The sequence below is a fragment of the Leopardus geoffroyi genome, chromosome B1, assembly GCF_018350155.1.
Source record: "Leopardus geoffroyi isolate Oge1 chromosome B1, O.geoffroyi_Oge1_pat1.0, whole genome shotgun sequence".
In the NCBI taxonomy this organism is placed as follows: Eukaryota; Metazoa; Chordata; class Mammalia; order Carnivora; family Felidae; genus Leopardus; species Leopardus geoffroyi.
This window is the reverse complement of record NC_059327.1, coordinates 120984078-120998470: the sequence shown is the minus strand read 5'-3', so window position 1 is coordinate 120998470 and position 14393 is coordinate 120984078. Positions and strand designations below refer to the sequence as shown.

Below are 14393 nucleotides of genomic sequence, written 5' to 3'. Positions count from 1 at the left end.
CTTCCACAGGAGAGCATCCCTTCATGTATTTAGCACACGTTTCATTGTCTTAACTTAGTTTGTTGTCAACGTGTCTGTCATTCCAATTCGGTATTTGTTGTGCCTAACTCAGTATATCGTACACATTGAATACCCAGTCATTACTTACGATGCTTACTTACTAAGCTTTCTCTGGCTATGACCCCCCCTTCATTCTTCAGATTTAGTATAGATGCTTTTAATATAGGAAAGCAATAAAATATAGCTTGTTCGTATTTTCCATCAATGTGTGCAATCTCAGTCAAGTCACTGATCATCACGGGGTGCAAATGGACCATTTCTCGGACGGATACATCTTAGGTATCCATAGGCAGCGGGCTGCAGGGACTTTGCAATTTTAAGATGTATCTATGATTCTCCAGCATGGCCCCTCCCACCTTCATGTGGTTTGAAGACTAACATAGATGGAAACCAAATTTTTATATTAAGAAAGGCTTCTCCTTTTTCCTTAAATATACTTTCACTTGGAAATTTTGGAGCTGTTTGCTTCCTCTTCAGATGACAAAAATAAAATAGTGTTTATTTGTAAATCTGAGGCATGGTAAACAAGCAAGTGACAGTGGAGAGGTAGCTGTCCAGCTTATGATCTTCACATGGTTTCCTGCCCTCACGGGACACTTTGCCAGCCACACAGGCCTCCTTGCTGGTCCTCAAAACTGCTGGTTTCTAAGAATCTTTTCAGTTTTGCCTTAAACATTCTTACCTCTGTATCTTCATGAAGATCACCCCCACACACACACCACTTACCACTCAAATGCTATTAATTCAGAAGGTTCTTTGTTGGCCACATACTGAAAGAAGTGCCTCATCTCCCACTTGCCATCCCCCTGTACTGCTTTTCTTCTTCAAGGTACCTAATCAGCGCTTTAAGTTTTATTGTATTTATTACTGAATGAATGAGGGAGTCCTGAAAATTCGGTCAGGGATAAAAAGCCTTGGAGCAGAGGCAGCCTCATTCATTAGGCTGTGAGGGGGCAACGATGCTCTATTTTCAGCTTTAACACGACTTTTCAGGATTTGGCTGGCCAACACAGAGCTATTGTTGGCTTTGATTCGGTGTCTTTGAGAAACAGTGATATTGCTTTTCATCTTTGTCATGGCTCCCTGCTTTTGGCATCGAGCTGTTTAGTTATTCTTTAGTGATTCTACCAGGAGTGCACTAGAAATAGCAAGAAGAGAAATCAAAAGGGCCCATGTAGCTACTCTGGGAGGAAAAATTGAGACAAAAATTTGGCAAAACTTAGGTTATGAATCATACAACACGGAAATGGACTATTTTTCAAGGTATTCCTATTTACCGTTGTAGATGAGTAATTGTGAATTGACCACATACGGCTCACATATAAACATATTTCAAAGCAAATTTTTTTAAGAGAAGTATGAGTTACTTTGTTTTATCTAAGAGTAGATAATAGAATTTATATATAAAGAAAAGTGTAGTTAATTCTCTTTAGGAAAATACTTGTTTTCTAAACGCCGGATCAATAATAACATGATTCAGGATCTATTTAAAAAATAACTACTACATGTGAATTGTAACATTAAACAGCTATTTTTTCTCTCTCCATGATTCATTAGAATAATATATGTTCACATGAACAAGCTCTATGGTAAATGTTCATTTCCTAGAAATCTAGTGAAGTGTACCTGATAAATTCATCTTTTACCACAGAGCCAGAATGAAAAGTAAAATGAATTATAACAGCTTTCCTATGTCACTACAAGTTCAACCTATTGTGTTTTAAAGTCCAGCAGCGAACAGGATGACAAAACAGGAATCAGTCTATTTGGTGGCTTTCTCTACAGAAATAATTTGGTATATTTCAGTTTGACCAAGATAGTCAGGAATGAACAATTCCATTTAAAAGAAAAAAAACCTAAGGAAAAGCAAATATTTTCCAGTAAAATAAGTTACGAGATTAAAGTATCAGAATGCTTATTAAGTGACACATAAGCACATTCAAAACAGAAATACGCGTGCGATGATCCCACCTGAGAACTGAGAACACTCGGGCCATTTTGCCTATTGCTCGGATCTTGTTCCTTATCACCTCCTTCCGAGCTGCAGCTGTTGCGCCTATATTTTAAAACAGAATTAAGTAGTCAGTGACCTTTTATCTAACTGTAATTATCTTACAAATTTAAAGCTATAACCGACTATATAGTAAGCCAAGCCATCTCTGCATACCGTGCCCCCCCAAAAAAAACACATGGGTTTATCTGTGAATTAATTTTATTTTACTTTATTCAAGTTTATTTATTTACTTTTGAGAGACAGAGAGAGAGAGAGAGAGAGACAGACAGACAGAGACAGGGAGAGAGAGACAGAATCCCAAGCAAGCTCCACACAGCCAGCACAGAGCCCGATGCGGGGCTCGAACTCACGGATGGTGAGATCATGACCGGAGCCGAAATTAAAAGTCAGACGCTTAATCGACTGAGCCACCCAGGTGCCCCCTGTGAACTGATTTTAAAAACCTATGCATCTGGCCATTAATACTTGGATGTGGCTCTTGAGAGGTCCCCAAAATGCCAAGAGCAACTTTTGAGATTTCCAAGGGGTGGGGTGGGTAAAGAGCTGAAAAATCATGGCGCTGACAGGGTAGGTTCCCACCCTCCTCTTCTAATGGAATTCCCTTCTCTTCTGTTTATACAGAGACAGTGTGTATTGGCAGGAAGAATCAAGTGAGTCACCAGGATTTTCTACTCATTTCCGGACCTCTCCATGCTAGGAAGACTACTTTAGGAAACTGTCCTTTGGAAAGTTCTCTCTTGAAGCGACTAGGGAGTGTCAACTCCCTAAGTTCCCTGAAGCATCATGTTTGCTATTTAACCACCATAAAACATTTGTTTACGCATTTGATACTTTTTCATCTTCTGTTGGTTCCCAAATTCTAGAGGGAAAAATGGAAAACTGCCGATTTGGATTTAGTGAGAGATGGTGGCACATGGCTTGTATTTTAATACTTATGTAAAAAAGTTACACATAGGTTTGTCTGAGTAACTTGTACCACTTATTCCATTTTCCAAATGAAAAAAAAATCAGTCTACGTAGGTTATTATTACTACAAACATTATTATTATGTTTTGAAAATAAGCCTGTATGGTCTTTAGTGAATCCATTTTTTTTTTTTTTTTTTTTTATTAAATTCTACAAGCATGTTTGGAGAAGTGTAAATCACAGGAAAACATCTCTCTTAAGATTTTTATAATCCAAAGTAAAGGGGCTGAGATACCATTTTGTCCATTATACGGGCCTTCGTAGAAAATGTTAACACAAGAAGATTGTTTCTCTAGTTCTACTACCATGAACGGAAATACAACAAAATATTCTTCTCAGATAATATCGGAAAGGTTCCTGATCCAAATGAACAGTTTAACTTGCTTAGAGACTGCAGTCCATGGGTGATCATTGGTGTAAGTTTTCATCTTTTAATCTGAGATACGGACAAGCTTTCTGACCTTTCTGGAAGGAGAGATTTCTGCTTTTTCTCTTAGAGGGTTTTTAAGAATGTGATCTGGATCTTTTGCATAGTTTGATCAGAGTCAAACAATTAATCACCACCCTAATATTTCTATACGAAAGAAAACTCACATCAAAACTCATACCATTTTGAGCTGCCTGGAGGAAAAACCTCTGCTTTTCTTTCCCCCCAAGGAAAATGAACACATAACGGGCCACTGTCTTCTCCTGAGTAAGAGAAGAAGTGATATTAACGCACACCCATCTCACTACCCATGGGTGTTCCCCACAAGGTATGTACCCAGCGAGCTGGTTTCTTCACTTTGTCTTCCTGATCTGAAAGCCTTCAAATAGCCCATATATCAGGCCATCTCTTTCTCTCTTGTGGCAATCACATCATGCTAGGTATCTCCCAACATACTAATTGGCAGAACTTACTATAGCCAGTGATTCTGCCTGTAGATGAATAGAGAAAACCACTCTCCAATCCAGTCTTTCCAATGATGAAGTGAAACCATGGATTCCCATTCACTAAGTTCCTTGAATTATACTCTGTTTTCCAGAACAGTTGAGGAGAAGATAGGATATGCACTGGATCTCTGCCTCAAACTTTATCCTGGGTTTCTAACAATTTTTATTACCTATGATTTGTAATTAAGATTCTTTATACAACAAATCTTGTTCTGGAGACCATCTAAAAGTCTAGGTTTTTGTGCCTGCATTGTAGGTAATTTATGCTCAAGAGGCTACTAAAGAACATGTGTTAAGAAAAAAAGTAGGATGGCAATTAGTCTCCTTAAGCCTTTTTTCTTATATTATTTTTTTCAGTTACATTCTGCTCTGAGTCTAACACTGCTATTCCTACTCTATGTTGACTACTTCCAGTCTGTTTGACCCAGTGCTCTCAGAGGTCATGATGAGCTAAGTGAGGGAAAAGATTCTGACCCTCTCCAACACACAGTATGGCCAGATCGCAAAATCCATCACACAGACACAAAGAATGTAAAACGTGGGTGAGCTCCAAAAGTGGCAACTATATTTAGAAGCACAGTAAGAAAAGAAGCAAGAAGGACTGGTTAGAAACAAAATTGTACATATTTAAGAGAAATGAGAAAGGAAAAACATAAAATAAAATAAGTGAAAACTATAGAAGAAGGATAATTTCCCAGAAAATTTTCAATAAAGGGCTTGCAAAAACCATAAGCAGGGCCCTAAGTTGGAAAGGGAGGGAAATAAATTATATAGAGCTATCCTATCCTCTTCAGCTCAGTGTTAGTGGATTCTCAGAAAAATGCTCAAATAAATTCTGAATTTTAAATGTAAAATGAGCATTCTGATAGAGCCATTTTATCATTCCTTATTTTTTTCAGATCCAGTGATTTACTGAAGAGCATGTAACCAGTATTCTACTTTGTGCAATCACAGTCGTGCTCCTAATAAATGGTGATGCACAGCGCATTACAGTAGTTTTCTTTTCCTTTTATTTATATTCAAGTTAGTTAACATACAGTGCAGTCTTGGCTTCAGGAGTAGAACCCCACGATTCATCTGTTACATATGACAGCCAGTGCTCATCCCGAAAAGTGCCCTCCTTAATGCCTATCACCCATTTAATCCATCCCCCCAACCACTTTTCTTAATGAAGAAATGCTACCTTTTTAAAATTTCTCAATAACACAGATAAGTAAAAAGCTTTACTACTCCTTTTATAAAATGGGAACATACTCAAAAAATCAAAATTAGCCTAATCATAAACAGCATAAAGAGACATACGAAATGAATATGTCTTGAAGTTTTATCCTGGGGATTGTTTTCAATATTTTCCAAATATTGAAAATCAAAATTAAACTAATGCCAAACTTTGGTAACCTCACAAAAATGTAAAATACTCAAATAAGGACACTTGGGTGGCTCAGTTGGTTGAGCATCCGCCTCTTGATTTTGGCTCAGGTCATGATCTCACAATGGTGAGCCTTCTTGGGATTTTCTCTTCCCCTTTTGCTCTCTGCCCCTCCCCCCTGCTTGTGTGTGCACTCTCTCTCAAAATAAATAAATAAATATTAAAAAAAATAAAAAATAAAATACTCAAATAAAATAGCTGAGTTAATATGTAATTGAACTTAAAAGGACTGAAAAATAGTGGGGTAGATTTAAGTTCAGATACAAAGATCCTTGTATACTTAGTAGCATTATTCCTGATTTCTGGCATTTTCCAAATGCAGAGCCCCAAATTGGGCTCTGTGCTGATAGCATGGAGCCTGCTTGGGATTCTCTCTGCCCTTCCCTCCTACCTGCTCTGTCAAAATAAATAAATGAATAAATAAATAAATAAATAAGAATAAAAAAAAAAGAATATAACATTTTAACTTGAAAGTCTAAAACTGCAAGGAACGTTTCATATGTTTTTAAAAAATTAGTCATTTTAAGTAAAATTACATTTTGCGTTTCCATTCTAGTAATTCCCACTTCTTTTTTGAGCACTTCTCTCTCTACAACTTTTAACTTCTAATCTTTCATGCCTGGGGTGTTATGCTACTCTATCCAGAACCTAGGCAATCGTGCATACTCAATTTTCCTCAAAGTGGAAGAGGCTAACGTATAGACCAAGGGAATCTTTAAAGACTCGCTTTCAACGCGTGTCTTTTCTGACCTTAACTTGGCACCTGGACGACTTCTCATGAAGTTTTAAAGGCGTCCATGCCAAGCCAAGCGGCTTGCTGAGTGAGTGCTATATCCCCACAAGGCGGATTTCAGCTTCTAAGGGGACTGGGAAACTGCAGCAGCATTGTAGCAACGGGGGGCCGGGTGCTAGGGTGAAGAGAGATTCTTACCACATGGGACACCCGCCACACGTCACAGATGCTCCACATCTGGCTCACAGCTCCCACCCACTGAGCTACTACAGCAAATTCCTCAGTGTTCACTGAATTAGAGAATGTGGGAAGTGCTGGATAGAATACAGTTTATTACCAAAATCATGTATTTACTAGGTGTTCTGGTGAGTCTTTCCCATATAACCTTCCATGCGCCAACCACCAGAAACAGAAATACGGATTAGGCATGATCTCTGCTTTAGGAAATCGCGTGAACAATGACAAGAGTGTGACAAATAGTGTGCGCGTTAGCAGTGGTGTGCTCGAGCTGGCTTGTGTCCACTAGTGAGAGTAGATGGAGGGCATCTTCTCTTAACTCCACGTTGGTAGCCTGAATCAGCGGCAGGGAAGAGGTTTTATACTATGGAAAGCTACAAAAGCCACAAACTAGGGCCATTTCTCCCCTGCAGGAAGGGTTGTCAAACATGTATCAGCACGTCACTGAAAGTAGGTGTTCATTGTCTGGAGGCACGAGAAAAAAAGGTCACTGAAATCATGACAGTTGAAGGATCTTGAGGGATAAGTAAAAGTGAGAGAACAAGGAGAACTGGGTCTTCTCCATAGAAGGAAGACAATTTTTAAACTTTTGGAGGCTGCAACAAGCCATGTTGTGTTGAGTGGTGGTGAGAGGTCTGGTGTGAATGGAGCCGGGCATGCTGGGGTGAGGCAAGGCGAGAGGAGAAACAGGGGCTCCCTGGGCCAACCTGTTAAGGCGAGCACATACTAGCACCCTTGCAGTAGCGATTAACAGAACTTACTTTGTCACTTTCACTTATCTACCAAAAAAAAAGAAAGAAAGAGATGAACTGATGGAGAGGTAGATAGATATGTGACAAGGCAAATAATAGTAAAACCTTGGTTTGTGAGCATAATTCATTTCAGAAACATGCTTGTAATCCAAAGCACTGGTATATCAAAGCAAATTTCCAGAACCATTGGCTGAGTTGTGATCATGTGATGTTCGGCGTTATGTACTGCTCGTTTGGCAAAACGCTGCTCGTTTATCAAGTTAGAATTTATTAGAAATGTTTGCTCATCTTGTGGAACACTCGCAGAACAAGTTACTTGCAATCCAAGGTTTTACTGTATAATCAAATGTTAATTGTGGAAAGTCATGAGTACGTGGATATTGACCATACAATTGTTTCAACATTCTTGTATGTTTAAGACATTTCATAATAAAATGTCAAAAAAAAATAATATTTGGAAGAAGCTTGGTTTAGAGAGAAAAGGGAGCAGCTTTGAGAAGCAGATGTCTCCATCCAGCCCTTTGTGTTACATGGGGAATGGGTGAACTTGCCAAAGGAAGCAATAAAGAAAAGTTCTCGGGGCGCCTGGGTGGCGCAGTCGGTTAAGCGTCCAACTTCAGCCAGGTCACGATCTCGCGCTCCGTGAGTTCGAGCCCCGCGTCAGGCTCTGGGCTGATGGCTCAGAGCCTGGAGCCTGTTTCCGATTCTGTGTCTCCCTCTCTCTCTGCCCCTCCCCCGTTCATGCTCTGTCTCTCTCTGTCCCAAAAATAAATAAACGTTGAAAAAAAAAAATTAAAAAAAAAAAAAAAAGAAAAGTTCTCAATGCAGCTACATGCAACCCATCCCTTCTCCAAACCGCTCTAGGAGAAAATTGGCCTGGTAGGTTTTGTTTTATATGCCCGATCCAACAGAATCTAATTGCTTTCAATATCTTTTTGTAATTGTAAGAAATGAAGATGATGAGCTACATAAAATTTTATACTCAAATGTCTCATAAAATAGGAATATTTTCATATTATTAGAATGTGAAAAAGTTCCTTTTCATAAAAAGCAGAAAAAAGTGAGGTATTCACTCTTTAATGTAAACAGTATCAGAAATTCTCCACTTCATTATTAAATGGGCCTCGGTTTTTATTATTTAGGTTTCTTTCTTTAAAGGCCTTTTAACTAATATAACTATATTCCTAGCATATATTTTTAAATAAAATATGTTATATATGAAAGTGCACATATATACTAAATTTTGCACTTTTTTCAAAGGAAAGATATTTTAAGAACTACATATTACTAGTAGGCTTTAAATCTGTAACTTTTAAATTTAGATTCTAACAAACTAATAGAGGAAACTCACCACCTTTCCAAATTTGTTAAAAGCTAACAAAGTTTATCTATTTAGGAAGTTTATTCTATTTGAAAGTAAAATTTTTATCATGTTTCATTATTATTAAGCAGAGTTTCGATGTACCCCCCAGATATTATTTTTCATCAGGTAGAGTAATTATTGAATCTGAAAAAAGGCTATTGATGGAATGAAGCATGAAATGTTGAGATAAAAAAAAGTATCTTGTGTTACATTAAAGACAAAAACTAGTTAGGTTTTCATCCAAAATCAGCACCTTTGAAATACAAGATATAAAACAAATAAGAGTCGTCAGATGCCTCTAAATACCTTGCATAACTGTTTGTTTTGTTTTGTTTTTTTTACAGATGAAGATGAAACCATCTCTCTTATTTAGGAGAATACATGTCCCAAATTGGCCCCTATAAAGCTAGGAAGGCAAACCATGTGACATAATCCCTAAACCTTATTCTTTCTTGTCTTTTCTTTCCCTGACCTAGTTTAGCAATAACAAATCTTGAGCTTCTATTTGCCAACAAAGTGATGCTATCTAAAAGTTATTTAGACATCCACCTGCTTTGCCCTTGGTCATGAGTGTGACAAAGGGCTTTACTACATTTTCCTATACTATGTCAGGCATTTCAGTCCTTGGATTTAGGAACAGCACCATAAGCACTGAGTAACTGTTAACTTTTACATTTTTTTACTCTTGCATGTACAAAAGAGGATCCTCCAAAGTATACTATTCCCACCTCCAAACTTAAATAGTTGTAAAGAATATAATATCATCAACACTGCCATTTTCAAGTGAAATGACTACATTACATTTCTTTTTACTGATGGCCTATAAATATCACAGCAATTTCATCCCACCATCATCCATTTAAAGAAAAAATTCCATGAACAAGATACTCACTGATATTTAGAAATCTTACATGTGTCCTTTTTTCCTTTGAAATTGTATTTCCATTTCCCTGATTTTACTCTAGTGAATTGTATATTGATACTTTATAATATTTTTATAACTGCGTGGTACTTTGTCAAAAACATGTTTCCAAGTCTAAATTAAATGTATTTTTTGGACATTTCCTGACACATTGCCTTAAGTGTTCACAAATTCCTTTGTAATCAATATCACAACTATTAGTAGTACATAATTGAGCTAGATAGCGCAAATCTATGATAAATATTTAAAAAGCATAGAAATACAATTTTATTGGATTGCATCCCTTAATGACAAGGATGGGAGGGGGTTACACTGCTTTGATTAAGGATACTTCCTAGATGCTGAGTTTTTCCAGCATCTCTCTGTTGGCACACCAGTACTAAACATCTCAAGGTGAGGTTCACAATGATGGCTTGGGAGACCTATGCTTTGCTATTAAATTGGGAGAAGGGCAATTGAGAAAGAAGGGGTGAAAAAGAAGAAGCTGCAATGAGGCCTGCAGCCTCCAGCTCAGGTGAGTTTTAGGAAAGAGGACATTTGGAAGCTGAGGAATCGAAAATGGATTCCCTTACAACTCCTCTTGCAACATCCTTGGGTAACACCAGTAGTACAAATATTCTAGCATGAAGACTGAGATTACTCAGTTTCTAGAGTTGATAGTTGCTGGAAGATCTCCTGGACTAGCCATAACTTGAAAATCTGCATTGCTCGACCACTCTTTGGACTAGTCCAAAGAGATTGTTAGGCGTCGGCCCTTACAAATGGCTGTACATGTGCTTATGGAGGTTATCCCATTAGGCAGGAAAACACATTCAGGATCCCAAATTTTAAAAATTCCTATAAAACTTCATTTTTTTGAAGGTTATAACCTAAAATGTTTGGAACACCTTTTTAACTTTGATTTTAATTCTACCATATTACACACCCAGAGGTGGTAAAATTGGGATAAAATGGCTACCCACTTCAAGTCACTCCAAACCACATATTCTGAATTTTCCCCCTATATTTTTTAGTTCAGTGAAAATCTCAGCATATTATAGAACCTGCAATCGTGTCATATTTGGCATAAGACTATCTGTCTTGGATCCCATTTTGAAAGCAACAGATGATCCTTTAAATGATATTTTTTTTTAAATAAAAAGTCTCTCCTGTGTAATGGATTTTAAGAAAGGCCAGTACAGCCTAGACTGTTTTTTTTTTTCCCCACTTCTCTTGTCATAAAACATAAATGAGTTATTTGGATAGGAAATCTTAAAAATATACAGACTACTCCCAAATGTCAAATAACTGTCATTATTTGGTTATCCTACATAATTAAAAGTTACTTCTGTTTACAAGCTTTAATTTGATTCCGTGGACTTTTGTTCTCTGAGACATTGTGTTCCATCTGTTCAGTGATTCCTCAGTAGAGCCACAGAAATTGGCTATCAGGCATAATTCTAACTTGGGTAAAAATTAAAGACCCTAAAATAGACCAGAGAACTTCCATTGATTTTTTAAGAAATTATCACATATTCAAACTATGCCTGACAAAGAACATTTGAGTTTGTTTATATTTACCAAAGTAGAACCTAAAAAGATGTGAAATCCTAGTTGGATTGACCTCTCATCATGGCAGAAACACATCAATTTTGTAAACTGACAAGTGAAAATAAAAGCAAAATGGGGGCACGTAGGTGCCTCAGTCGGTTGAGCATCTAACTCTTGATTTTGGCTCGGGTCATGGTTTCACCATCATGAGATCAATCCCCTTGTTGGGCTCTGCACTGGGTGGGGAGTCTGCTTAAGATTCTCTCTCTTTCTGCCCCCCCCTCCACTTGAATACTCTTTCTCAGTCTCAAAATAAAAAATAAAAATAAAGAATTTAAAAAAGAAAATAAAAGCAAAATGAAATAAGATAACAAATGTGAAGTTAATAATTCAGACCTACTGTCTTCAGGAGAAACAATCATAATGTCTGGGTGTTTAATCTATCAAGGATTATTCTGGGTAGATGAGGGCAGAACAGTTCAAAAAGGTATCTGTTAAGGACCTAATTATGCATATATGCCAAATGCTGAAAGAATGCATTCAGACCAGAACTTAATTCTGGACTCTTATGCATTTATAAATTTATCAAATGCTAGGACTATATTTAAATGTTATCTCTGAAATTTATCAAATACTAGGACTATATTTAAAGGGGGGAAATGGACGGAGTAAAGTATTATGTTTCATTGTCCCATGTGTCAAACACTAGCTAGAAAGGTAACTGGGCACCATCTGATAGCACAATGAAAAAGCACGCTGAGATCCATAAAGCAACTCCTTGGTCTGACAGTGGAGGACCCTGAGGCATAGGCATGTATTGAGCTTATCTAAAACAAAGCCACTCAAAAGTCTTCTGATGCTATTCAAGATCTAGGTGGGTGTTGTGTCAGTACTGTGGAGGGTGTGGTGAGGTTTTGCCCAAGAAGAAGAAATAAAGAAAGGAGCATTAGGTTCTGGCCAATGATCAGTGCACAGGCTTGCATAGATAACTTAAACGTTTAAGACTTTAACATCACCTAAAGATATTATTCTCTTATCAGAGGAAGGGGATATGCCAATCAAAAAGGTACCAATGGGCCACAGAGGCAGAGTAAGGAAGAGAATCTGAGGCAGACATCTGAAATGTCTAGGGAAGTACTGTCCAGGGAGCAAAAGACCTTCCAGTGTTCTGGCCCTAGTGAAGGCTTCAGATCATAAAATAGCTGGCTCATTCACTTCCCTTAGGACCTGAAGAAATTGACATGTGGGAGGTAGAATAGAACAGTGGTGAGGAACCTCTGCTCTGGAGTCAGAGACCTGGAGTTTCAGCTTCTCCATTCACTAGCTGTGCTGTCCTGGAGAGATGACTAGGTTTTGTCACGTCCATGTTCCTCATCTATAAAGTGAAGAATGTTCAAAGTGCTTTATTTGCATTATTTCACATAATCCTAGCAACAATCACATGAGGAAGTATTTTTAGTTTCCATTGTCCTCAGGATGATTCTAAGGAACAGAAATGGTTGGCCTAAGGTCAACCACTGAGAGTGCTGACCCAGAGCCGAAATTCATTACCATAGCGGGTTGTTTGATCCACTTCATAGAAGGGTGGAAGAATTAAATAAGTAATGGGTTCACTCGCTCTTAACATTCAACAAACACACATGCCACATACTGTGCTACCTGCTAAAGCACTTAGCACAGATCTTTGGTACATGAGAGGTACTCAAAAATGTTTGCTATAATTACTAAGAAGAAAGAAATGCTTGTGCAGACATGGATATTCCAGTTCTTCTAAAACTCACACTTCTCTCTGTAAATTAAAATAATGATTGTGTGATATTCCTTAATATCAAGCTCCCTAAGTTGGGGCCATGGTTGCGTTTTGTGCCAACCAGGCTAAAGGCTGTGTCCCTAGTGGCACATTCATTAGGGAAAATGGTGGCAGACAGCTGGCTTCGTTTTCGGTAAAAAAAAAAAAAAAGAAAAAAAAAAAAGAAAAAGAAAAAGAAAAAAAAAAGGAACATTTCAAAAAGTTGGGCTGACCAAATAGAATCAAGATTTCTATTTCTGTGGAGGGCTGAGAAAAAGTAGGGGAAAAGTTTTAAGACTTCTCATAAATGAAGAGTAAAGAGGAAGGAATAACAGCTTTTTAGAAGGGCAAAAACAAACAACGCTCCGAGAAAAATATTTTTAAAATCTAGATTTTCTGAACACTTATTTAACTTTTTCATCGAGCCCTTAAACTCGCCATCAGAGATCAAACAATTACCATCAAGGGAATGCCTGAAAAACATTGGCCTCCCAACAACTCTGTCTTCAGTGGTTCCATCAACTAATAATTATTCTCACATAAGTATAATCTTCAGGCTGACAACTTGGACCTAAAAAATGCCTTAGTACAAAGAGAAACATGAAAGCTCTGGCAAAAACGGAAGAACTATCTTATTTTCTCCCAGTATCAATTTTCAGCAAGCTTACATTACCACTACAGTCCCCTCTGTGAAGAATACCCCTTTCACATACCAATTACCTGAACCTTGTTTGTGAGAAGTGATGCTTTTCTAAAATATAGACATATGTATACACAAAATCTTTGCCTTCATTGAGGAGAAAGAGCTGTCTACTTCGATGCTTTTCAAGTAAAGAATATATTAAGCTTTATAGAGCACACACTTATTTCCCTTCTTATGATGCAACATGGATTTCTTTCTCAAATACATTCATTTGAAGTGTATGCTTAGATATGCAATAGCTAATGTTTAGTATAAGTTGACCATGTCACCCGTGGCTTAAGAAAGGCTTAAATACTACAAATATTAATGATTTTTAAACCTATGCAAAAATACTGTAGATGAGTAACATACCTGTGTCTATGGAAATACAGCATAAAATTCCAGAGCATTATTTTACTGTGAGCATAATATTCTAGCCAATGGTGGACATTATCCAACCCATATAACAAGGATATGGCTGTTTTTTCAATTTACTTTGTTCTGCAAAGTCTGTGCTTCCACCTAATGTGAAAATCCTGCTAGGTAAAAAAGAAACACATTGTGCAAAATGATGGTAATACAATGGGAAAATAAAGCAGTATTTTCAATGTCTGTGTTACTGTATCATTTTAATTAGCAACTTAAAGGATTTTAATTATTGCAGTCCAATATGATGAGCTAGACTTGGTGATACTGATTATATGATGGCTAACCAGGCACCTTGTATGACAGTCAAGGCCCTAAAACATCAATAGCCATAAATATGATGGGATTTTCTATCCTACTATCTACTAAATCCCTGTGTATTTTTTAGGCATGTTTCAATTTAAATGATATACTGGTTATAACTATTTGTTTCCTTTTTATGGCATAACTATGATTTAAAAAAAGCAGTTACCTGTACTATAAATGGAACAGAGTACAAAGGATACATTTACAGTGACAAAGATGATTTATCTTCTAAATTACACACCAAAATATTA

General features: G+C 37.3%; 1 protein-coding gene across 6 annotated transcripts in view; it reads right to left on the bottom strand.

Moving 5' to 3' along the window:
* PPP3CA (protein phosphatase 3 catalytic subunit alpha) overlaps positions 1-14393 on the bottom strand; it is a 330036-nt gene that overhangs the window by 12143 nt on the left and 303500 nt on the right. For all 6 annotated transcript variants that reach the window (XM_045471787.1, XM_045471795.1, XM_045471799.1 and 3 more), the window contains one exon: positions 2032-2116. In XM_045471787.1, coding sequence (XP_045327743.1) covers positions 2032-2116 — 85 coding nt within the window. The remainder of the gene's footprint in view (positions 1-2031; positions 2117-14393) is intronic.